Genomic DNA, 27,517 nt, shown 5'->3' with positions numbered 1-27,517 from the left:
AATCAAACTTGAATTAATCAGTAAATTTATGCAATGATTATAGCCCATGCCAAGCAGTGTACAGTAGACCCTTGACTTACGAACTTAATTGGTTCCAAAGGGCTGTTCTTAAGTCAAAATGTTCGTTAGTTAAACCTATTTTTCCTATAAGAAATAATGTAAATAGAATTAATCCGTGCCAGACCTCCCAAACCCCCCCCCCTTACCTAACCTTTCTAATGTCTTAAACGGTCTTTTTAGTTATAAATACAAGTATATTTTCTCTTAAATCTTAAATTATAGAATAGACATTCCTGTAATAAACAATAATAAACAACAATACACAGTACTGTACATAAAACACACACTACATTTCATACACCATAATACACCGTCACATACACCATAGTACATTACCTTCTTTTTTTTTATAAAATGTATCTACCAGAAACAAAAATAACTCTCATATTTCTATATTATCTCCTTCTTTATTTCAATAGTGTTGTATTTTGTAGGTGTAATTGCACGAAAGAAAGAATACTTTACTCAGCCGATTTCCTTCTTCTCTCTAACTCACTGTCCCCTCTGTCTGATACACAGTGACAGCTACTGGCAGGAGTAATTATGCAACAACAAATGTAATAGATTTTTTTCATTTTCTCAGCTCTGCGCTCTCTCTGCACATTATTTGGGGACATTTTAATATTGAAACACCGGAAAAACACTGTCCGCTGTCCGAATGTTTGCTCACTGTATACAGTACAGGCCAAAAGTTTGGACACACCTTCTCATTCAATGCGTTTTCTGTATTTTCATGACTATTTACATTGTAGATTCTCACTGAAGGCATCAAAACTATGAATGAACACATGTGGAGTTATGTACTTAACAAAAAAAGGTGAAATAACTGAAAACATGTTTTATATTCTAGTTTCTTCAAAATAGCCAGCCTTTGCTCTGATTACTGCTTTGCACACTCTTGGCATTCTCTCAATGAGCTTCAAAAGGTAGTCACCTGAAATGGTTTTCCAACAGTCTTGAAGGAGTTCCCAGAGGTGTTTAGCACTTGTTGGCCCCTTTGCCTTCACTCTGCGGTCCAGCTCACCCCAAACCATCTCGATTGGGTTCAGGTCCGGTGACTGTGGAGGCCAAGTCATCTGCCGCAGCACTCCATCACTCTCCTTCTTGGTCAAATAGCCCTTACACAGCCTGGAGGTGTGTTTGGGGTCATTGTCCTGTTGAAAAATAAATGATGGTCCAACTAAACGCAAACCAGATGGGATGGCGTGTCGCTGCAGGATGCTGTGGTAGCCATGCTGGTTCAGTGTGCCTTCAATTTTGAATAAATCCCCAACAGTGTCACCAGCAAAACACCCCCACACCATCACAGCTCCTCCTCCATGCTTCACAGTGGGAACCAGGCATGTGGAATCCATCCGTTCACCTTTTCTGCGTCTCACAAAGACACGGCGGTTGGAACCAAAGATCTCAAATTTGGACTCATCAGACCAAAGCACAGATTTCCACTGGTCTAATGTCCATTGCTTGTGTTTTTTGGCCCAAACAAATCTCTTCTGCTTGTTGCCTCTCCTTAGCAGTGGTTTCCTAGCAGCTATTTGACCATGAAGGCCTGATTTGCGCAGTCTCCTCTTAACAGTTGTTCTAGAGATGGGTCTGCTGCTAGAACTCTGTGTGGCATTCAACTGGTCTGTGATCTGAGCTGCTGTTAACTTGCGATTTCTGAGGCTGGTGACTCGGATGAACTTGTCCTGAGAAGCAGAGGTGACTCTTGGTCTTCCTTTCCTGGGTCGGTCCTCGTGTGTGCCAGTTTCGCTGTAGCGCTTGATGGTTTTTGTGACTCCACTTGGGGACACATTTAAAGTTTTTGCAATTTTCCGGACTGACTGACCTTCATTTCTTAAAGTAATGATGGCCACTCGTTTTTCTTTAGTTAGCTGATTGGTTCTTGCCATAATATGAATTTTAACAGTTGTCCAATAGGGCTGTCGGCTGTGTAGTAACCTGTCTTCTGCACAACACAACTGATGGTCCCAACCCCATTGATAAAGCAAGAAATTCCACTAATTAACCCTGATAAGGCACACCTGAAAACCATTTCAGGTGACTACCTCTTGAAGCTCATTGAGAGAATGCCAAGAGTGTGCAAAGCAGTAATCAGAGCAAAGGATGGCTATTTTGAAGAAACTAGAATATAAAACATGTTTTCAGTTATTTCACCTTTTTTTGTTAAGTACATAACTCCACATGTGTTCATTCATAGTTTTGATGCCTTCAGTAAGAACCTACAATGTAAATAGTCATGAAAATACAGAAAACGCATTGAATGAGAAGGTGTGTCCAAACTTTTGGCCTGTACTGTATATAAAGAGAAAGAGACGCTCGGAGTCAACTTGTTCGTGACATCACGTGTTTCGCGAATTTATTCGTACGTTAAGTTGAAAAAGATCGTTCGTAACCCGAAATGTTCGTATGGTAAACCGTTTGTAACTCAAGGGTCGACTGTACTGTGTTTACCTTACTGAGAAGTGTTTTGGTAACTGCGCTTACATTTTAGAAGCACTATTAAGTTGATTCCTTTTGACCACAGTTTTGCTGATTGGAGCAGATCACTCTTCTTGCAGCACATTTGTATTCGTGTAAAAGGTGCTGTTCTGGCAATCAGTGAACAAACCTTTATGTATTGTTCTTTCATAGGTGTTGGTCACTTTCCGTCTGCCTGATAATGGATTGGATAAAAATGATACAGTTTTGGCAAAGCACTTCAGAGTGCAGAACATTGCCCTCTTTAGTTTAGCCATGATTTGACCTTAAGAAAGCCCCACTTCGGTTAGAATAATATTTGACTTTTGACACATTCACCTCATTTTGATGTTTTATTTCTATATTCCAGACTGTTACACTGCTACTTAGTATGAAATGGTCTATTATGGTAATGGTTGTAAACTTATTTAAGCAAACAAGCTTCTGATAAGGTTGATAAGGTAGAAATGGTCAGACGACTTACCACACAGATTTCTTTGTGGGTATACGAACACTGACTGCAGCCCTCCGATTGCCCTGTACCCCCCCCCCCCCCCTTCCCTGTGCCCCATTTATCAATAAACACTGATTTTTGAGTCGTGGACCATTTTCAGCATTGCAATTACAATGACATGGTTGAAAATGAGATGGTACTGTATGTTGTTCTGGTATTAGTGTTCTAGTATTAGTGGTATTAGAGTATTAGGTGCATAATTGTTGTTTGGATTGTTATATACTGTCTAAACTTAATGCCCTCTTTTTTAGGAACACACCCTGGTAGCTGTACAGCTCATTGTAGTGGTATAGTTAGAAACTACATCAGTTTTTCATCCTTGATTTCCTTTGGGTTTAATAATCTATCTATCTATCTATCTATCTATCTATCTATCTATCTATCTATCTATCTATCTATCTATCTATCTATCTATCCATCCATCCATCCATCCATCCATCCATCCATCCATCCATCCATCCATCCATCCATCCATCCATCCATCCATCCATCCATCCATCCATCCATCCATCCAGCCATCCAGCCAGCCAGCCAGCCAGCCAGCCAGCCAGCCATCCATCCATCCATCCATCCATCAGGTGTGTTTTAATCTTCCTCTAGTCTTTTATCACTGGACAATTTCCAATCACAGAATGCTGTTGGATTTGTATTTTTGGTTAGAGCACTATTCTTATATTCTTACCCATAGTTGACAATAAAGTGTTTAAAAATCCCAACAAGACTGCGGCACATGATGCCCACAAACCAGTACAGCACACTGTCATCTCTGTCTTAAGCAAGTGATAAGAATGGTTCACCATTATCAGTCAGTGGGGATCTTATGGGGCTCTTCAGTTGATAAATGGGTTACAAGGGCATGACAAAGTGTTCAGAGCAACAGATGAGCTACAGTCAGTAACTGTACACCCACAACGTTCATATGTATGGTAGGAGTGATTACATAAATTACATAATATTTGAACATTCCTGGATAATCAGATGAACTGGAAACAGGTGAGGGTATCGTTACTGGGTATAAATGCTTGCAAAGACTGAGCCTTTGATGGCTTCAAAGTTTAGATTGTTTTTGGGGTAAAAAACCAATCAGCTCTGTTAATGTGAAAAGATGCAAAAGCCAACATCTTTTATGGTGTGGAATACATCAGTGCCCACTGTGTAAGGTGGATTTCAGCAATATCAAGCCAGTCTGAGATTAAATGCATGAAGAATAGAAAGTGAGACACCCAAATTCTGCAAACCAATACAAAGTTACCCTACCATAAATTGCGGGACTCCTAGTTCTTTTTGTTAAAGATAGTTTTATGACTTTTTATGACTATGGGGCGGCACGGTGGCTTAGTGGGTAGCACTGTCGCCTCACAGCAAGAAGGTCCTGGGTTCAATTCCCGGGTGGAGCGGTCCGGGTCCTTTCTATGTGGAGTTTGGGTGAGTTTCCTCCGGGAGCTCCGTTTTCCTTCGACAGTCCAAAGACATGCAAGTGAGGTGAATTGGAGATACCAAACTGATCCAAAAATGACTGTGTTTGACATTGAACTTGTGAACTGATGAATCTTGTGTAACTAATAACTACCTGTTCTGTCATGAATGTAATCAAAGTGTGTAAAACATGATGTTAAAATCCTAATACATAAATAAATAAATGTGTTTAGGGCCACTGCCATGCTTCAAATTAAATTTCAGATTAATTGGGTGACTTACTGATACAGCATGATGGATGAGAATTCATGCCTGTTTGTTTTATCACTAATGGGCCATTAATGTAGCCAGATTTGCCCTTTGCCCTGCTTTACTGTTACTGCTGACACCTAGGTATATAGCACTCTCCAGCCCTCCAAAGCACCTGCTGCTATTGAACTGCACCCCAGTCCTTGTGTTTTATTGCACAGTTAAGCTTTGCTTTCAATTTATTTAAGCTTTGTTTTATAAGGTGTAAACATGCACTATAACGTTTATTACTTGTTTTCCTTCATTGTATGTACAACATCAAAATTCCAATAACATGGTAATAATATTGTTTTATGCATTCTATAAGTGTATAAATATTATGTGCAGCAGTGTTGTTGGGATTCTTATATACTGTTTAAACTTAATGGACTCGTTATTAGGAAAACATACCATGTTAGCATTTATTGCAGATGTACTGTATAGGTAGAGATTGCAGCTGTTTTCTTTCTTCATGTGTTGGTCCCAGTATAACCAATTACCTGTAACTCCATTACAACAACTATTCGGTTTTGTTTTACTTTGTCATTAGGGGTGATTAAGTGTATAGTGATGTATAAAAATGGCAGTTATATCTATTATAGTTAGATCTATCTAGGAAGTAAAATCCACCAAAAAGTACAGCATGTGTCCTGTGTGACCCATGTGTGAGCATGTGACTTGCTCTCACAACCATGACCAGGGTAAAGCAGTTGTTTGTGGAATCAAAATATAATCTAAAACAAAGTGCATTGTTTTCCCTCCTGCTGGTCAACGCCTTATATAAATGCTTATCTCATTTTTTCTGGTTGTGCAGAGGCGTGACGTTAACAATGTGGCTTTGTAGGCATGTGTGTGAATGGAGCTCCTTCAGCTTAACTCGTACATCTTTGCATTGTAACTAGACACAAGGCTCTGTTCTCCCAGAACCCATTAGCAGGTCTAGACGTTTCTAATTGCTTTTATTTTAGTTATTGCATAGTTCATGGTATTCAATAGAAATGATACATTGTATGATCAAATCTACAGTATGTGGACACTTTTCCTAATGATTTGATAAGTTGAGGTGTTGCATCCAACAGGTGTATTAAGCAGTTATAGTAAAAGGTATATGCCTTTAAGTTTCTGTCAAATTTGGATAACCAGTTGCAAAAAGAAAATGCCCCTTACTTGACTGAACTTTTTTGGGATTAACTGGAATGTTAGTAGTGAGCTGGTTCTTCTTGTCTAAACTGGCTTTTTTGATCGAATAGGCTCTCATTCACAAAGACACTCTCCAAAATCTTCTAACCCCTCCCTTAAAAAGAGAACAGGTTGGTGAAGCCAGAAAGTTGGTTGTTGATCATGAGTGTCTAGAAATTTGTTTTTTTCAGGTGGGTAGCACTGTCGCCTCACAGCAAGAAGGTGCTGGGACCAAAGACATGCAAGTGAGGTGAATTAGGGACACTAAATTGTCCAAGACTGTGTTCGATATAACCTTGTGAACTGATGAATCTTGTGTAATGAGTAACTACTGTTCCTGTCATAAATGTAACCAAAGTGTAAAATATGACATTAAAATCTTAAAAACATTTCTTAAGGTTAAGATAGGCTAGTATAAGAGATTAGCAAATTTCCGAAAACAACTACAAATTTTATTTATGCATATCTCCCCTTTTTCTCCCTTTTTAGCGAGTCCAATTGCCCGATTGCATCATGCTTCCTCTCCACCGATGCCGATCCCTGCTCTGATTGAGGAGAACAAAGCCAGAGGTCGTAATTGCACCAGTCATGAGAGAGAAACCCCATCCGGCTTAGTCCCGCCCATATCTGGACAACAGGCTAATTGTTGTTCATGTGGCTGCTCAGCCTTAGACGGCAGGCAGAGCCGAGATTCTATACGATGTATTCGAGATCCAGCGTGTGTTTTTACCGCTGCGCCACCTGAGCGGCCCAATAATATTTAATATACAAATAAATGAATAACCACACATGCAAACACTTTAATTCAACATCAAAATCATTTTAAATTTTTCATGCTGAAATTGATGATTCTAGAAATCACACTGAGTACATGACATTACAAAGGATTATTTTTTTAACATTACCAAGTGCAAAAACTTATCAAAGTTAAAAGGCCTAAGTGGTTATGCAAACATTTAAGGAATGTAATATCATTGCAGTCATAACTGCACATGGAAAAGACATCGGAGATGTGTTGAGGTTATGGTTTTGGAAGTCTTTTGAGAAAGTTTGCACACCTCTGTTAAAATAACATGTTTTGGCAATTTTCTAAATACAAATAATCACTCTCTACAAGACAAACTTACCTTAGTGCATTTCCATTGATTCCCTAAATGTATTAAATAACAGTAGCTGTGCATAGGTTTGTTCACAGTAAAGAGTGTTTTACTTAGAAAATTAACAAAACATCAGAACTGACCAGATTGCTCATGTTAAATGATGTTAAAATAATTAGCATACATTCCTTCATTCTCAAAAGGAGACAGCATTGACATTGTGGTAACATGTGATTAATTATGCTCCATGTTAATGAGATGAACGCATGATGTGCAGCATTTGCTTTGCATGGGTTTAAGCTGATTTCAAATCATTATTTCAGCATGTTGCAGTTGCAGATCATGTAGAATGAAAAGTGCTGTAGCGTTAAATGTGCCACTAGATGTCAGCACATACGAAACAGACAGTGTTGCCAGATTGAGGGGATTTTATTTGAAAGTGGCAGGGTCATTGCCACGTTTTAAAGTGTCAAGACACTGCAAATAAAAATATTTTAAATGCCACTCATGATTTATAATCGCTCATTTGTAAGATATCAGCAATAGTAGGCCATGTTTAACTGGTTTAATATTGTTCAAACGCTGATCATCGGGAGGTTTTCCATGCATTTTGGCGGACTTTAAAATACGCAATCTGGCCGCTCAGGTGGCGCAGTGGTAAAGTACGCTAGCGCACCAGAGTTGGGGTTTCGAACACATCGTATCGAATCTCAGCTCTGCCTTCCTACTGGGTTGGGTAAAGGGTTAAAAAGTCGGATCATAGGTCCTCATAACTGGTGCGACTGCGGCCCCTGCTGGCTGACTGATGGCGCCTGCACAGGGCTAAAGAATAATGCTGATGGGGGTGTGGCCCTCCGTACACAGTGCCTGTCTGTGTATAAACTCGACTCGTGCAGGTGAAAAATGCAGTCTGTACTGACTGTACGTGCCAGAGTCAGTTGAGAGGCATCCTCAGTCAGCGGTGAAGGGTCGAATCAGTATAGAGGACGCAATCAGGGTAATTGGACACGACTAGATTAGGGGAGAAAATTTGGGGGGGAGTGGGGAAAAAAATTATTTAAAAAATTAAATACGCAATCTGGCAACCCTGGAAACACTCGATTTTACTCTCCAACATGGTCTAACACACAGTATATAAACGAATGTATTTATTCTCCCCTTTTAAAACATGGTTATGGGTATCAAAGACAGATCACACAGTAAATACATGTTTACGTCTGCTATGTGCTATTAGTATGATTCTGTGTTTATCAAAACTTGGTCAACTTTACCAGAAATAAAGGTAATGTTAAGTGTGCATAATTAACCAGATGGTCAGTGTTATACAGACTAACAGACCGATATCTTTTGTTCTTAGATGGAACATCTACCAAAAAGGGCAGATCTGATCTAAAACTGTTACCATAACAAACAACTGTGCAACTTTATTAAGCTCAGAGATGCAGTTTTTACATGCACAGGTACAGGTCAGCTTGCACAATGCTGCACAACAGACAAAGCTACAGACCTATATTTAATACAGACATGCTTTCCATAAGGGTAAAACACGGCTTAATTTACAGGTCAGAAGCTGCAAGTAGACAGTTTTACATGTGATGGGGATAAAAAGAGTCAAACATGAGGAGATTCTTCCCAAACCTTAGAATAAAAAAGTGTTAACACAAGTAAAACACATACACATAGACTGTATACGTGGTAGACAGATTACAACAGTTGTAATTTGTAATTAATTGAATGTGTAACCATTAGTGGCTGGCTGTAGAACAGTTTGCATATCTCAATCATTTTTGGCCTATGGGGTTGGTGGGTCAGGTGGATCGAGTTTAAGTAACCTCACTTGCAATTTTCGTGGCATCAAGCACACTCCTGCACAAAGCACTTCAGTGTGCACTTTTAACATGAGGTAAAATGCCAAATAATTATGGCTGGGCTTTTTAGTTTAGCCAAATGTTGGCTTCTTAACAGCACAAGTGGAATCTGTGCACCCACACTGTCTACTACATATACAGTCTATGCACATAATACAGGCTTAATAATAAAACTAAAATCTTTGGGTACTTAAAAAAACAAATAACTTCCCTAGAAATGGAGTATAGCTAGGACAAAAATTAAATAGATGAAAATAAATCAGTTTCCCTCAGCCTCGCCGTCATCTTTTGTCTCCTTGTTCTTTCTGACTTCTTCAAGTTTCTTGTCCTAAAATTAGAAGTAAAAAAATATACAGAAAATAATCTTTAACTAAATTAATAAAAAGATTTGTGACCTGATATGTCATAGAAACACCTTTCAATTATATGAGTTATATGAGCAACAAGCATGAACAATTACCTTCTCCTTAAATTTCTCGTTCAGTGCTGCCATCTGTTTTGTTTTGTTTTCTTTGTTTGCTTCCATTTTTTGGTTGAGTTTCTCCTCTGCCATCTTGCTAAAGTTGTTGTTCTCCTCCATCGCTTTCTGTAGAACCTCCTTCTCGTGCTCTCGCTTCCCAGCCAAGTGCTTCAGCACCTCTGCCTCGTGATTCTACAGAGGTTTGAATAGCAAGCATGAGACAGCAAAGTAAGAAAGGCACTTCATCATATTCCCAAAAACGGTTATTGCTGGAATGATGTATCATATTTTACAAATTAAAACAATTAAATGTGTTTTAAGTGTAAAAGAATGTTCTTTGCCTTGCGTCTTTCCTCTGCTGCTTCCAGTTTCTTTTGAATCTCATCCAAAGACACCTCCTTCTTTTTTGGGGTGGACACAGGAAATTCTCCTTTAGCATCTGGTGCAGTGGGGCTCAGAATGACCTCAAATGCCTGTCCTGAGGCACGCTTGTCCAGCTCTTTAACCTGAATGTCTGAAAATCACAAAAGTATGGTTATAACAACAAAGAGAATTTAGCACTCATATATTTATAAGAAAAAAACATTTCAACTTACATTAAAGGCATTGCTATAATAAATGTATATAGAAATGTATTTGACAAATATTTAAAACAGAATACTAGGCTGTGTTCAAAATAATGTTTTAGTTTTTATATTACCTCCAGAGGACGCCATTGCACTGCCAACCTTGAAGGTTTAGATTATACCTGCGAAATGATAATAAATAATAAATAGTCTTGCATAACAGACAAAGCAGTTGTTGCCTTTTTGTATAACCCAACCCAAAAAAATACTGTCAATTACAAACAACAATAAATCTTTTGACAGTCCTGTGTCTTGTCTGTCCTGCAACAATAACAATGTGTCTGATGACAATGCGTACCCTTCCAAAATGTCCTTCAAATTCATTTATACCAGGAAAGTAGGTTCTAGTCTGGACTCCAGTTATGGACAATGATCGACAATTGATACCCAAACAGCAGGTTGTACTTTGGATTCCAATACTATTAATCCTGATTGATAGAAAACCACATGATGTTGCTCTTTATCACAATAATGTCAATTCTTGTCTTTCCATAATTGATCATTGTTGTAAAGGAATCCATAAAATCAATAACCATCAATAAACAAAACAATAAAAATGCAGTTCCATATAAACAATAGCAATGTGTCTAATAACAATGCTTACCCTTCCAAAATGTCCTTCTAATTTATTGATACCAGGAAAGTAGGTTCTAGTCTGAACAATGATCGACATTTATGTGACAAAAGAGCAACATCATGTGGTTTTGTATCATAATCAGGATTAATAGTATAGATTATCGTTGGAAAGGAAGGCATACAATCAATAACCATCAATAAACAAAACAAAAATAAAGCTATTGCTATTGTTCATATGGAACTTCATGTGTCTGATGACAATGCTTACCCTTCCAGAATGTCCTTCAAATTAATTGATACCCAAACAGCACGTTCTACCTTGGATTCCAATACTATTAATCCTGATTGATAGAAAACTCTATGATGTTGGTGTGATGTTATCACATAAATGTTGATTATTGTCTTTCCATTATTGATCATCGTTGGAAAGAAATCCATAAAATCAATAACCATCAATAAACAAAAAAAAAAAATGCAGTTCCATATGAACAAATGCAATAGTAATGTGTCTATTGGAAGTGCTTACCCTTCCAAAATGTCCTTCTAATTAATTGATACCCAAACAGCAGGTTCAACCCAATACTATTTCAATATTAATAATCCTGATTGATAGAAAACCACATTATGTTGATATTTATCACTTAGATTCCTGTTTTTTTTTCATAATTGATCATCGTTGGTCAAGTGCAAAACAAAAAAAGAAATGTAGTTCCATATCAATTGTCATAAACTGTCAGTTTGGCTGTTATGACTGAAAGGTCAGTGTCAGTAGGATTTGGGAGTGGTGGCACCTGACCATTCAAGCAGCATTTTAGTAAAAGTTAGCAGCTGTTTACATTGATATTCATTGTATAGGTCTGATTTCAAAAATAAATAAAAAAACGACCACAGATGGTCTGTTTTGTCCCTTAATTGAATTGTCTGATGCTCTGTGTAGGACAAGCAATAATCAGAGGGTCAACACCCCATCAACTGTAGCTCTACTGTAACGTAGAGGCATTCAGGAATGATTTCCGATCGGATGAAAAGTGAGATGTTTAATGACAAGACAAAGGCTATAAACAACAAGCCTGTTATTGTGGGTAAGGTGAGGTGAGCAATAACCATCAATACACAAAATGAAAGAAATACTATTGCAATTGCTCATATGAAACTGTATGTGTCTGATGATAATAATGACATTTCCAAAATGTCATTTTAATTAATTGATACTACTTAATTGTACAGGTCTCATTTCATAAAATGAAATGCTCTGGGTAGGACAAGCAATAATCAGAGGGTCAACACCCCATCAACTGTAGCTCTACTGAGTGCAACAATTTAATACAGTGTAGAGGCATTAAGAAATGATTTCCGATTATATGAAAAGTAAGATGTTTAATGACAAGACAAAGGCTATAAACAACAAGCCTGTTATTGTGGGTAAAGTGAGGTGAGCCAGGCGGCCGCTGAGGGATGAAAACAAAGGCGATTTTGTGTGGTTACAGAACAAAGGCGACGGTGGCGTTTTCCTCCAGCTAATTCAAACAAGTGCGACTTCACTTAGATGCATAATAACACAGATTTAAGATCATTTAAAACTCTAAACACGGGCTGGATGGCATTTTGTGACCTGATGACTGATAAAAGACGATCTGAGCGAAAAGCATGCGTAATACTAATACTAATGTGTCTGATAAATCTAATGCTTTCTATCTGTGAGGCTTTTAATTCTATTGTAATTATATTAACATACGAGTAGCATATAATTCGTGTTGTTAATACATCATATAAATCATATACAATTTAAAGATGCATGCTATAACTAATAATAACAGTCACGTGGTATAACCGAAGCTGTCACACCCAATCTCCATGTTGCATGTTGATTAGCATTACTCATTAACTTATACACAGATCATGTATATACATTTGCAGATGTGTACGACATATGTCGTACAGTACGTGGTTCAATTCAGCACTCAGACTACAACAAACTAAGGACCATTATTAGAAGATGCTCGACAGACTCTAGACTAGACAAAGCATCTCGTACTAACGTGACCCTATTCTTGTCTATTATGTTCTTGAAATTCCATTCAAAAATAGCTTTACACTCTATAACTGTGATTGATCTGTTAATCAAAATGTATTAACAGATGACCAGCTTTTATCTCGTTGTCTATATGTGTATGATGTGTATGTGTGTGGGCTATTGTTATACATTGTTGTCTCAGAATCAATGGGCAAGCCTTTTCAAACACCTAACCACTTCACAAAAGGCTGGTTGACCCAAACCAAGCACATTTAAACCAAAACAACAGGATTTCACACTTTTTATGCAATTCTACCAACATATTACTCATTCTGCACTGATATATAATCAGAGATCAGCCAACAAAACGCAACATTTCAAAAATAATACAAACTAGTACTGTATTTTAAATCTAATACTATGTATCAGGTAAACGACACAACGAAAGGCTTTCAGTAACTAGTTTGTTAATGGGTTACAATTACAATTATGTCCATGTCTTTGCCCTTTGTCTCATTTTAAGACAAATGATAATCGATTCAGATATAATTTTACATTACAAACCCAGTAAAACACACACTATAGCACGCATTAATACATAACTAATACATAAACACAATAATAATGAATAATAAATGATAAATAGCAGAGCTTAGTAGCACCTGTACAATGGTACACACACCCACCTCTGATGCTGGAGAAGTAGCAGTAGTAACTCAACACGCTCCTCTCACGCGCGGCTCTGCATCAGCACCGCTCGTTCGCGCAAAAAAGGACTGAAAGCCAGTGACGTCACACTCGATTCGCTTTACCATTGGCTGAGTCGTACTCTTAAAAAACGCAGGCCGTTTTTTGAAGGATTATGGGAGATGTAGTACACACTGCGTTTTCTTTTGTTTCTACATTTACATTTACGGCATTTAGCAGAAGCTTTTATCCAAAAAAGCGTGGCAATTGGCAGTAATATGTATTGAACAAGTGACCTTTTAATTACTAGTCCACTACCTTAACCACTAGGCTACAACTGTCCTGGATGAAACAATAGCACAGTGGACCTGGTGATGTAGATCATGTTTTCACATGTCTGAGCGTCTCTTTCATGTATTTTACATGAATATTCAGATATTCTCAAAATACCCTCCTCCAATATACTAATGTTTATTTATTTATTAGGATTTTAACATCATGTTTTACACTTTGGTTACATCCATGACAAAAATGGTAGTTACTCATTACACAAGATTTATCAGTTCACAAGTTTGATGTCAAACAGTCATGGACAATTTTGTATCTCCAATTCAACTGACTGCATGTCTTTGGACTGTGGAAGGAAACCCACGCAGACACTGGGAGAACATGCAAACACCACACAGAAAGGACCCGGACCACCCCACCTGGGGATCAAACCCAGGACCTTCTTGCTGTGAGGCGACAGTGCTACCCACTGAGCCGCCGTGCCACCCATGCCATCCATTTGATAGCCACGTATTGCAATTAACAGTTTTGCTCCGTGTCAGGCTCCGTTAGTGTTCCCATTAGTAGTCGATATAGCAGAATTGTTTTAGAATGGCAGCAACCCCAGTGGGTAGATTTGCCCCCCAATCTCCCAATGTTCAGTTCATGGCTACGTCCTTGCTTCTAATCTTGACCTAAATTAATGTAGTGCTTCTTCATACTAGCCATTGTGGTTGTGGCCATCGGACTATAAGCTTGTTGTGCATCCTTTTATAAACCCATAGACATTAAATATGGAGTCTGTCTTTTCGGTTATATCAGCCTCCCCTCTTTTGGGACAGCCTCCCTAACAATGTGTCTGTGGGTTTGTGTGTCTGTGTGTTTATTCTTACTGAACTTGCCTGAATGGCCACTTTGGCTGGAAGTAAGGTTTAAGGTCGTTTTTTGTCCATTTTAAATTTACTGAGGCACTTGTGATCCTGTGAAAACTCAAATTCTTAGATATTGTTTTATATCTTTTTATTGATCTAAAAATATCATGGCATTTAATTTGCTATGTTTTTGCACATAATCATTTTCTTGTTTATGGCAGATGCATGTAAATCCTTTATCGTACTTGAACATTTGGAGACTTGGTCTGTTTGTAACTTCAGTAATCAATATGACTTTAATATATAATTTATGTAGCATTCTGTTGTAGCTGCTGAGATCTACTGTTGATTTCTCCTTATTCATGGCAAGATGGTTTCCTGGTAGAGCTGCCATAGCAGACAATCCCAGGGAGAGAAGATGGTACAGCAGATGGTTCAGTCTGTTTCATGTCCCCTGGTGTCACTGCTGCATGTACAAAAACAGAGAAGGAGATAAGTAGAAAATCCTTGCTGAGTGGAGCGGGCCCCTTATTAGACTTCTGCAGTAGTCATTAGTAGTCATTAAGTCATATGATTACGATAAGGAACATTCAAACAGAGCCTGGGTCCATGCAGTATACCTAGTGACTAACCTATCAAATATAATAACTGTGTTTCCTGTAATATTAAGGTGTAGCAGTCATCATTAGTCATATTCATGTGTGAATTTAGTAAGATTTAGTGATGTCAACAGATTTGGTACTAATGCACTAAATGGCCAAACCAGTGTACAAAATCAAATATAATAAATAATTTATATGCCTTGTACTTTGTGGCAACAATTTGGTAATTTCCTGTTCCTACATGTTGGTGCCCATGTGCATCTGAGGTAGAGGAACAGTGGTTTACAGAGAGCCCTATACCTAACCCCAATCAACCAATTTAATAGATATTTCCATGTTTAACACTTAAACAAATTAAACACTTTTATTCACCAGTTATTAGAAGTTAGTGTGCTTTAGCATAATATTTAATGTGTTTTAGTATTTTATTTAGTATTGTATTGTACATTTAATACAATGTAGTATTGTAGTTTTTATTGTAAAAGATGCAGCTGCTAAATGATCAGACCTGCTTTGTATGCAATAGTTATAAAATAAGATCATGTTTAGGCTGTTTAGGACCGCTCACAAACAGTTTTTCCTTCCGTATTTGCTAGTGACCTACTTTCAGGCTAACAGAATAATCCCTATTGTAAATAAAGAATTCTGCTCTCTGATCATCATATGTGAAGCTATCTCTGCTATGATTGTACTGTACTCTATAAAAGACCAAATTTCTATTCTCAGTTGTAAAAGCTGACATCAAATGTGAGCTTTTAGCTGAGATATCGGAGCTCATTTGATTCCTGGGGTGACATCATGCTGAGTGACATCACTGTATTATGTAATATGCATCCTCTTATTCTGTCTTTTCTTCGTTTCCCTCCCCCAACCCTGCCAGACATGGTACTCACATGGTCTGCTCATACTACTACACACAAAATGTTTTACTCTTTTGTTATGTCGGTCACATAGAAATGCAAATATAAAGTATATTTCAAGGCATAAGGAAATATTTTGAAAATTTTAATTTAATATTATTAAAATGCCTTAAGTGTTCAACTGAAGTAATACAGTATAACAGCAAATGGTAATAAATGTTGGCTGATTGATGTATAAAATGTATGATATTATATTAAAAAAGTCATTTAACATTTGACTCTATTTGTCTTCTAATTTCCTAATTGTGTATATATATATATATATATATATATATATATATACTGTATATATATATATGTATAGTTAATTCTTTTTCATTCTTGATAAATGGCAAAATACATTTTCCACTACCATGCATGTACCTGCAAGAAGATTTTTCACATGATTAAAATGTTAATAAAGCAGCAAGAAATCATTAACTGGCATGAAAGCAAACTCATTAAGCAAGACGCAATACTGTTAATGTTAAATACTTGACATCAGTCAATAAATCTGCCCAAATGATCTTTTTAATAGGTATTTATCTGACTCTAATTATATAGTCTTTCATTCAGTACATAGCACTGTATGAGGCAAAACATTGTGTTTTTACCAACCGTTAGTGCCCTGCTAATGTAAAGCTATTTCCTTAATAGCCTTTATTTCCCTGCATTCTCTCTGCAGCACTTTTTTAAATCTCCCAACAGCAATTTAGTGGAAAAATACCAGCATCTCCTTGGAGGGACTGAAAGAGCGACGGTTGATCCTGTATAGAGTTGTACTCCTGGCAGGAGCCTCGTTCAAGCAGCACAATAGAGAGGCAGATATCAGATGCACAGAGCTCTCTGAGCCAGAGGAGCCCACCAACATCTGAACAAAGATTTGATTATAATGGCCTAAAACAGCATGAATTACCACCCCATGTCTCACAAGTGTGGAAGACGCTTTAATTAAAAAATGTTCTCTTGTCTTTTATCCTAGTGTGAGAAATAATGCTTAATGTTTCCAGGAGTAAGGAAGGGTCACTGGGTTTTTCATTTAGATTTTTATTTACATTTTAGGCATTTAGCAGACACTTTTATCCAATGCGACTTACAGTTGAGACAGTATACAATCTAAGCAATTGAGGGTTAAAGGCCTTGCTCAAGCGCCCAACAGTGGCAACCTGGCAGTGTTGGGGTTTGAACCAGCAACCTTCTGATTACTGGTCCAGTACCTTAACCACTAGGCTACAACTGCCCTTTTCATAATGTTAATAAACTAGACATTTGTTTATGAGGATTTCTGATATAATCTGCCATATGATTCTACAAACTGCAATCTCAGTCTTTGTAGGGCAAGGCCAGAAACCTCTGTTAATTGTGCATGACTTTCAAGCACTCGGGTGGCAATGCCTGATAAACTAACATGCTAATATGATAAATATAGCCACACTGGCTTAGGAGACCTTCAGAAAAACATTGTCACTTAACCCAGTCCACCACTGCATCAAGAAATGCAACATAAACCTCACTTCTGCAAAGAAAAAGCCATACATCAAGTTCTCAGGACACAAGCTTAACTTAGATGGACCAAAGGCAATGGAAACGTGTGCTATGTTCAGATAAGTGCACATTTCTGCTTGTTTTTGGACAATTAATTATCCACACCAACAATGAAAAGTACCATCAAGGCTGTTATTAGCAAAAAGTGCAAAAGCCAACATATGTCATGGTATGGGGATGCATCAGTGCCCATATATGGGCATTTGTACAGAAGTACCATTGATGCAGAGTCATATATTGGGAGTTTAGAAAGGCGTGCTGCCATCAAGATGACACCGTTTTCCCTGTGGTTCAAGATGTCAGTTTTCTCTGGGTACTCCAAAGAACCGATGGGTGGCATGCGGTACATATTTAGTGCCACTGTCCTGCAAATCAATTCTACTCTGTTCTGTAACTGTTCAGTGATTACATCATGTGCTCTGATAACTGGATTATCAGATATCTGAATACTGATCCAGTAAGCTTTTGTAGACACACTTCTAGTACTACATTCCACTGCACTACACTTGTGTGGATTAGGAATTGCCTTCATGATGATTGCCACTATTATTACATATTTGTCATATTTTATGATTCCAGATCATTAAAAAACATATTACACAAAGGCGAAATATGACTATAACACCTACTGTATATCATTAAAGAAAGTAAAACTAATTTACTGGATGCAGTAACTTGTTTAAGGTCTCTTCACAGCAGATTTACTGCATTTATTTATTAGGATTTTTTTTTTTTTTTTTTTTTTACCCCTTTTTCTCCCCTTTTAGCGCATCCAATTGTTCAATTAGCATCGTGCTTCCTCTCTGTCTATGCCGAACCCTGCCCTGACGGAGGTGATTGAAGCTAACCCGTATCCCCTCCGAAACACGAGCAGCAGCCAGATGCATCTTTGCCACCCACACATTGACGAGTTTGGCGCCACCTAGCGTTGCATGCGGAGAGACACACCCTAAGGGCACCCTCTCCCATCTCTGTGTAAGCGCCTCCAATCAGCCGGCAGAGAACGCAACCGCATTCTGACAGAGAGAGACCCACATCCGGTTCTTTGTCCCACCCCCCACATGAGCAACCGGCCAATCGTTGCTCATATAGCCACTCAGCTTCGAACCGGTAAAGCAAGGCTGGATTCGATACCACGCTTCTCAGAATCCAGCCCTGGTTGCAGCGCGTTTCTTTTTACCGCTGCGCCACCTGAGCGGCATTTATTAGGATTTTAACATCATTACACAAGATTCAGTAATTCATCAGATTCAAGAGTTTAATGTCAAACACAGTCATGGACAATTTTGTATCTCCAATTCACCTCACTTGCATGTCTTTGGGCTGTTGAAGGAAACCCAGAGCTCCCAGAGGAAACCCACACAGACACAGGGAGAACATGCAAACTCCACACAGAAAGGACAAGGACCTTCTTGCTGTGAGGCGACAGTGCTACCCACCGAGCCACCGTGCTCTCCTCTACTCTACTGGATTTAAGTCTTGAGAATTGATCTAGGCTTTACTTAACTTTAATTCTGTTTATTATTTGTATTTTTGTTCATTGTCTTACTGCTTTACCTAATTACACTCCAGCTTCATGATACGAACAGATGATTTTCACATCTGTCTCCTAAAAATTATTCTAATGGAGTGGAACGTATTGTTCTTTCTTGTAACGACAGGTAGTCCTGCTCCTGACACAACAATGCATGTTATAAACACTGATCTGAGCTCACTTTTCAGTTCCTAAAACAAGTTTTTAAGATCATTTGTAACGTCATAGGTTAGTAGTTGCTAAGTCCTTATTTCTTTTTAGCAAACTAGCCTCTTCTAGTTGGATTTATCACTTTTGTTTTGTTCCTGTAGGCTTTCAATGTGTCCTTAAAATAGCTTTATACTTTTTGCAGACTCATATATTTTAAGCACTTTTTGATCAGCTTGTTATGCTTGTAAAGCTGATATTTATATATATATATATATATATATATATATATATATATATATATATATATACAGTGTATCACAAAAGTGAGTACACCCCTCACATTTCTGCAGATATTTAAGTATATCTTTTCATGGGACAACACTGACAAAATGACACTTTGACACAATGAAAAGTAGTCTGTGTGCAGCTTATATAACAGTGTAAATTTATTCTTCCCTTAAAATAACTCAATATACAGCCATTAATGTCTAAACCACCGGCAACAAAAGTGAGTACACCCCTAAGTGAAAGTTCCTGAAGTGTCAATATTTTGTGTGGCCACCATTATTTCACAGAACTGCCTTAACTCTCCTGGGCATGGAGTTTACCAGAGCTTCACAGGTTGCCACTGGAATGCTTTTCCACTCCTCCATGACGACATCACGGAGCTGGCGGATATTCGAGACTTTGCGCTCCTCCACCTTCCGCTTGAGGATGCCCCAAAGATGTTCTCTTGGGTTTAGGTCTGGAGACATGCTTGGCCAGTCCATCACCTTTACCCTCAGCCTCTTCAATAAAGCAGTGGTCGTCTTAGAGGTGTGTTTGGGGTCATTATCATGCTGGAACACTGCCCTGCGACCCAGTTTCCGGAGGGAGGGGATCATGCTCTGCTTCAGTATTTCACAGTACATATTGGAGTTAATGTGTCCCTCAATGAAATGTAACTCCCCAACACCTGCTGCACTCATGCAGCCCCAGACCATGGCATTCCCACCACCATGCTTGACTGTAGGCATGACACACTTATCTTTGTACTCCTCACCTGATTGCCGCCACACATGCTTGAGACCATCTGAACCAAACAAATTAATCTTGGTCTCATCAGACCATAGGACATGGTTCCAGTAATCCATGTCCTTTGTTGACATGTCTTCAGCAAACTGTTTGCGGGCTTTCTTGTGTAGAGACTTCAGAAGAGGCTTCCTTCTGGGGTGACAGCCATGCAGACCAATTTGATGTAGTGTGCGGCGTATGGTCTGAGCACTGACAGGCTGACCCCCCACCTTTTCAATCTCTGCAGCAATGCTGACAGCACTCCTGCGCCTAGCTTTCAAAGACAGCAGTTGGATGTGACGCTGAACACGTGCACTCAGCTTCTTTGGACGACCAACGCGAGGTCTGTTCTGAGTGGACCCTGCTCTTTTAAAACGCTGGATGATCTTGGCCACTGTGCTGCAGCTCAGTTTCAGGGTGTTGGCAATCTTCTTGTAGCCTTGGCCATCTTCATGTAGCGCAACAATTCGTCTTTTAAGATCCTCAGAGAGTTCTTTGCCATGAGGTGCCATGTTGGAACTTTCAGTGACCAGTATGAGAGAGTGTGAGAGCTGTACTACTAAATTGAACACACCTGCTCCCTATGCACACCTGAGACCTAGTAACACTAACAAATCACATGACATTTTGGAGGGAAAATGACAAGCAGTGCTCAATTTGGACATTTAGGGGTGTAGTCTCTTAGGGGTGTACTCACTTTTGTTGCCGGTGGTTTAGACATTAATGGCTGTATATTGAGTTATTTTGAGGGAAGAATAAATTTACACTGTTATATAAGCTGCACACAGACTACTTTTCATTGTGTCAAAGTGTCATTTTGTCAGTGTTGTCCCATGAAAAGATATACTTAAATATCTGCAGAAATGTGAGGGGTGTACTCACTTTTGTGATACACTGTATATATATACAGTATATATATATAGTGTATCACAAAAGTGAGTACACCCCTCACATTTCTGCAAATATTTCATTATATCTTTTCATGGGACAACACTATAGACATGAAACTTGGATATAACTTAGAGTAGTCAGTGTACAGCTTGTATAGCAGTGTAGATTTACTGTCTTCTGAAAATAACTCAACACACAGCCATTAATGTCTAAATAGCTGGCAACATAAGTGAGTACACCCCACAGTGAACATGTCCAAATTGTGCCCAAATGTGTTGTTGTCCCTCCCTGGTGTCAGGTGTCAAGGTCCCAGGTGTGAATGGGGAGCAGGGCTGTTAAATTTGGTGTTTTGGGTACAATTCTCTCATACTGGCCACTGGATATTCAACATGGCACCTCATGGCAAAGAATTCTCTGAGGATGTGAGAAATAGAATTGTTGCTCTCCACAAAGATGGCCTGGGCTATAAGAAGATTGCTAACACCCTGAAACTGAGCTACAGCATGGTGGCCAAGGTCATACAGCGGTTTTCCAGGACAGGTTCCACTCGGAACAGGCTTCGCCAGGGTCGACCAAAGAGGTTGAGTCCACGTGTTCGGCGTCATGTCCAGAGGTTGGCTTTAAAAAATAGACACATGAGTGCCGCCAGCATTGCTGCAGAGGTTGAAGACATGGGAGGTCAGCCTGTCAGTGCTCAGACCATACACTGCACACTGCATCAACTCGGTCCGCATGGTCGTCATCCCAGAAGGAAGCTGACGCACAAGAAAGCCAGCAAACAGTTTGCTGAAAACAAGCAGTCCAAGAACATGGATTACTGGAATGCCCTGTGGTCTGACGAGACCAAGATAAACTTGTTTGGCTCAGATGGTGTCCAGCATATGTGACGGCGCCCTGGTGAGAAGTACCAAGACAACTGTATCTTGCCTACAGTCAAGCATGGTGGTGGTAGCATCATGGTCTTGGGCTGCATGAGTGTTGCTGGCACTGGGGAGCTGCGGTTCATTGAGGGAACATGAATTCCAACATGTACTGTGACATTCTGAAACAGAGCATGATCCCCTCCCTTCGAAAACTGGCAGTTTTCCAACAGGATAACGACCCCAAACACAACCTCCAAGATGACAACTGCCTTGCTGAGGAAGCTGAAGGTAAAGGTGATGGACTAAACCCAATTGAGCACCTGTGGCGCATCCTCAAGTGGAAGGTGGAGGAGTTCAAGGTGTCTAACATCCACCAGCTCTGTGATGTCATCATGGAGGAGTGGAAGAGGATTCCAGTAGCAACCAGTGCAGCTCTGGTGAATTCCATGCCCAGGAGGGTTAAGGCAGTGCTGGATAATAATGGTGGTCACACAAAATATTGACACTTTGGGCACAATTTGGACATGTTCACTGTGGGGTGTACTCACTTATGTTGCCAGCTATTTAGACATTAATGGCTGTGTGTTGAGTTATTTTCAGAAGACAGTAAATCTACACTGCTATACAAGCTGTACACTGACTACTCTAAGTTATATCCAAGTTTTAGTTCTATGGTGTTGTCCAGGGCCAGCGCTAGGGGGGGGCTGAGGGGGGCATTGCCCCCCAAAATTGTGTCTTTGCCCCCCCAAGCACAATGCAAGCAACGGCTATTTTTAAAATTATCAATCACAAAAATGCATTTTGTTTTACAGTGTGAAGATATTTCCTTGCTTATTCCTGATTGGCTCTTTGAGTCATATAAAAAATCGGCAGACTGCCCCAAACAGTTCAGTTCGGCAGTATATGTTCTGTTAGTGTGAGCGAGAGGCAGGTACAGTGTATCACAAAAGTGAGTACACCCCTCACATTTCTGCAGATATTTAAGTATATCTTTTCATGGGACAACACTGACAAAATGACACTTTGACACAATGAAAAGTAGTCTGTGTGCAGCTTATATAACAGTGTAAATTTATTCTTCCCTCAAAATAACTCAAAATACAGCCATTAATGTCTAAACCATCGGCAACAAAAGTGAGTACACCCCTAAGAGACTACACCCCTAAATGTCCAAATTGAGCACTGCTTGTCATTTTCCCTCCAAAATGTCATGTGATTTGTTAGTGTTACTAGGTCTCAGGTGTGCATAGGGAGCAGGTGTGTTCAATTTAGTAGTACAGCTCTCACACTCTCTGATACTGGTCACTGAAAGTTCCAACATGGCACCTCATGGCAAAGAACTCTCTGAGGATCTTAAAAGACGAATTGTTGCGCTACATGAAGATGGCCAAGGCTACAAGAAGATTGCCAACACCCTGAAACTGAGCTGCAGCACAGTGGCCAAGATTATACAGCGTTTTAAAAGAGCAGGGTCCACTCAGAACAGACATCACGTTGGTCGTCCAAAGAAGCTGAGTGCACGTGCTCAGCGTCACATCCAGCTGCTGTCTTTGAAAGATAGGTGCAGGAGTGCTGTCAGCATTGCTGCAGAGATTGAAAAGGTGGGGGGTCAGCCTGTCAGTGCTCAGACCATACGCCGCACACTACATCAAATTGGTCTGCATGGCTGTCACCCCAGAAGGAAGCCTCTTCTGAAGTCTCTACACAAGAAAGCCCGCAAACAGTTTGCTGAAGACATGTAAACAAAGGACATGGATTACTGGAACCATGTCCTATGGTTTGATGAGACCAAGATTAATTTGTTTGGTTCAGATGGTCTCAAGCATGTGTGGCGGCAATCAGGTGAGGAGTACAAAGATAAGTGTGTCATGCCTACAGTCAAGCATGGTGGTGGGAATGCCATGATCTGGGGCTGCATGAGTGCAGCAGGTGTTGGGGAGTTACATTTCATTGAGGGACACATGAACTCCAATATGTACTGTGAAATACTGAAGCAGAGCATGATCCCCTCCCTCCGGAAACTGGTTCGCAGGGCAGTGTTCCAGCATGATAATGACCCCAAACACACCTCTAAGACGACCACTGCTTTATTGAAGAGGCTGAGGGTAAAGGTGATGGACTGGCCAAGCATGTTTCCAGACCTAAACCCAATAGAACATCTTTGGGGCATCCTCAAGCGGAAGGTAGAGGAACGCAAAGTCTCGAATATCCGCCGGCTCCGTGATGTCGTCATGGAGGAGTGGAAAAGCATTCCAGTGGCAACCTGTGAAGCTCTGGTAAACTCCATGCCCAGCAGAGTTAAGGCAGTTCTGGGAAATAATGGTGGCCACACAAAATATTGACACTTCAGGAACTTTCACTAAGGGGTGTACTCACTTTTGTTGCCGGTGGTTTAGACATTAATGGCTGTATATTGAGTTATTTTGAGGGAAGAATAAATTTACACTGTTATATAAGCTGCACACAGACTACTTTTTATTGTGTCAAAGTGTCATTTTGTCAGTGTTGTCCCATGAAAAGATATACTTAAATATCTGCAGAAATGTGAGGGGTGTACTCACTTTTGTGATACACTGTACACTGGTAAACACTCTTCTGAGTTTAAACTGACTTCCACATGGTAATATTTGCTTAACTGTGGTTTTTCGTTGCTTTAATGTTACTTACCTCTTACATAGGTGTTGCTTAAATTATTTTATTAGCCGTTAGCGGTTAGGCTAACTTGGTTCTCCTAACACAGGCTTAAGTTTCCACGTTTGAATATTCTCAGTCTGTGTGTAGGTACATTTGTCAGCTTTGACTTAAATTTGTATTAAAGCCTTTCAAGAAATAGAGTTGTTCTATTAGTAATGGCAATTTAATTAAGGGGGCGTATTAAAATGAAATACAATTAGATAATCTTTTTTCTCCATTTACATAATCAACATGTATTTTTTAATCATTGGGTTTTAAGTTTAAGTTCGAAAACATGCATTTTTATTTCTTTACCTCATACATCACTTTAAGCCAGTATCAATAGCTTGGCTGTCATCATTCATGCACAAATCAAGCCTTGAATATATTTCTGGCTTCAAAAACATGACTATCAACATGCCCCCTCATTAGGTTTTACTGCCCCCCCAAGCAAAGCAGTCCAGAACCGGGGCTGGTGTTGTCCCATGAAAAGATATAATAAAATATTTGCAGAAATGTGAGGGGTGTACTCACATATATAATATTTTATTTATTTTTCTCCCTTTTCGCGATCCCTGCTCTAATTGAGGAGAACGAAGCTAACCCATGCCCCCTCGGACACGTGAGCAGCAGCCGTATGCATTTTGTCACCTACACTTTGACGAGTGCTATGCGGCTCAGCACTGTGTACGGAGAGACACACCCACAACGCACTCTTTTCCTTTTCTCTGTGCAGGTGCCATCAATCAGCCAGCAGAGGTTGTAAATGCATTAGTTATGAGAGAGACCCTATCCGGCTTAATATCTGAACAACAGGCCAATCGTTGTTCATGTGACTCGATACGATGTATTTGAGATCCCAGCTCTGGTGTTCCAGCGTGTGTTTTTACCGCTGCGCCACCTGAGTGGCCTAAAAACTGATATTTTTAACCATGTTTAACTTGTGAGCTGTTTGAATTACTTTTTCACAAGGTAATATAGGTGTTGACTTTGTTCCTAAAAATCCTTTACATAATGTGTTCACTCAAGTTTGCTGCATGTAATTCTATCATTCATTCATTCATCGTCTGTTTTATCACCTCTTTACCCTATTCAGGTTCAGGTCGCCAGTCCATCACAGGGCAGACACACACATCATGTCTTTGGACTGTAAGAGGGAACCAGAGCGCCGGAGGAAACCCACGCAGACACAGGGAGAACATGCAAACTCCACACAGAAATTGAACCCAGGACCTTCTTGCTGTGAGGTAACAGTGCTTCCCACAGAGTCACCGTGAAATCATGTGTGGGTGTGTGACGAATATCCAATAACAGTGACAAATCAGGAACGTTTTCCTCAGCCCTGTACTGTAGAGTATTTATGGTTTGTTATGGTGCTGGAGTTGTTACTTAAGCAGCATCTCTCATGTGACCATGACTTCAGAGGCTGGCAGGGCGGCACGTTAAGCGGCATGTGCGAAGTAGGTTTGTGGGCACTGCCCACTCCTACCCCTCCCTTTCCTTAGCACACCAGCACAATTCTAATTACAGTCCACTGACAAACGTCGATTCGTATCATTTGCAGCACCATTGTGGGTCAGCTGTGCTTCTGCTCAGTGGAGCTCAAACATTGAACGCAGCGCTGCTCTGAAATACCGTTAGACATGTAAGAAAGGTCAACCAGTTTATTTTCTGACCATTTCAGATCTGAGTTAGCTGTGACATCATGCTTGCTTCTTCAGTCACCCAGACTGGTCATGGTTTGATTTGAGATGCTGTTGTTGGCTGGTGGAATGTTGTCACCCTATTTGGGATGATACAGTGAGCATTTCTTTATACTGTGAGGGTGACGATTTTGTATTTTTAGCTCTGTCTGTGCTCGGTCTTACTTCATGCATCACCTACCCCACTGGCTCCCTTACCCTACCCAACTCCCTGCATTCTCTCTCTTTCTCATTCTCATTCTCATTCTCTCTCTCTCTCTCTCTCTCTGCAACCATCAGTGCAGTGGATTCAAATCAGCACACACATTCCCTGACTGGTTATTACACTTCAATTTTAGCATGTCACATTTCATGCATAAACAAAATATGTCACATGTCATGATACTGATGAGAATATTGTCAGCAATGTGTTTCGTCAAAAATGGTTTCCTTAGCAACGTGTTACTATGGCAATGGCATCAGCACTTCTTACTGGAGAGTGTTGCAGAGGGAGGGGGTTAGACGTCTCGATATCACTTTTGGGTGGATATATCTAAGCCAACTCTATGGCAACATGCTCTGCAGACCCAAAGGTATTCGGATAAGTAGGAAACTCAAAATGCTTGTTTGTGCAATGCACCCTTATTACAGACCACTCACCTGCCATGTTTACTTTAGCGTAGATCAGCCATGAAATAAAAACAATAATGAAGAAATACATGATTGATTTTCCATTAGGGTGCTGCAAGGTGGCACAGCAGGTAGTGTGGGTGGCCCACAACCTCCAGAGTCCTGAGTTTCAAGTCACTATACACCTTTCACGCATAACATTATGACCACCTTCCTAATATTGTGTTGGTCCTCCTTTTGCTGCCAAAACAGCCCTGTAACTGTGATGCACTGTGTATTCTGACACCTTTCTATCAGAACCAGCATTAACTTCTTCAGCAATTTGAGCTACAGTAGCTTGTTTGTTGGATCAGACCACACAGGCCAGCCTTCGCTCCCCACGTGCATCAATGAGCCTTGGTCGCCCATGACCCTGTCGCCGGTTTACCACTGTTCCTTCCTCTCTTACAGACCGGGAACTCCCCACAAAAGCTGCAGTTTTGGAGATGCTCTGACCCAGTCGTCTAGCCATCACAATTGGCCCTTGTCAAACACTCAAATTCTTATGCTTGTCCATTTTTCCTGCATTTAACACATCAATTTTGAGGATAAAATGTTCACTTGTTGCCTAA

The 27,517-nt window shown here is 39.8% G+C and overlaps 1 protein-coding gene across 1 annotated transcript; it reads right to left on the bottom strand.

The window, feature by feature from the left end:
* Positions 1–6,703: 6,703 nt before the first annotated feature.
* Positions 6,704–13,320, bottom strand: stmn1b (stathmin 1b). Its single transcript, XM_062991360.1, has 5 exons — positions 13,245–13,320; positions 10,043–10,090; positions 9,684–9,856; positions 9,343–9,534; positions 6,704–9,210 (listed from the first exon to the last, which is right to left on the bottom strand). Exons 2-5 carry the CDS (start codon positions 10,056–10,058, stop codon positions 9,142–9,144), a joined length of 450 nt encoding a protein of 149 aa, XP_062847430.1. The 5' UTR covers positions 10,059–10,090; positions 13,245–13,320; the 3' UTR covers positions 6,704–9,141.
* Between the last annotated feature and the right edge of the window lie 14,197 nt (positions 13,321–27,517).

Source organism: Trichomycterus rosablanca, chromosome 3, assembly GCF_030014385.1.
Source record: "Trichomycterus rosablanca isolate fTriRos1 chromosome 3, fTriRos1.hap1, whole genome shotgun sequence".
In the NCBI taxonomy this organism is placed as follows: Eukaryota; Metazoa; Chordata; class Actinopteri; order Siluriformes; family Trichomycteridae; genus Trichomycterus; species Trichomycterus rosablanca.
Note: the sequence above shows the minus strand (reverse complement) of the source record. Positions and strands in the feature narration are given on the sequence as shown.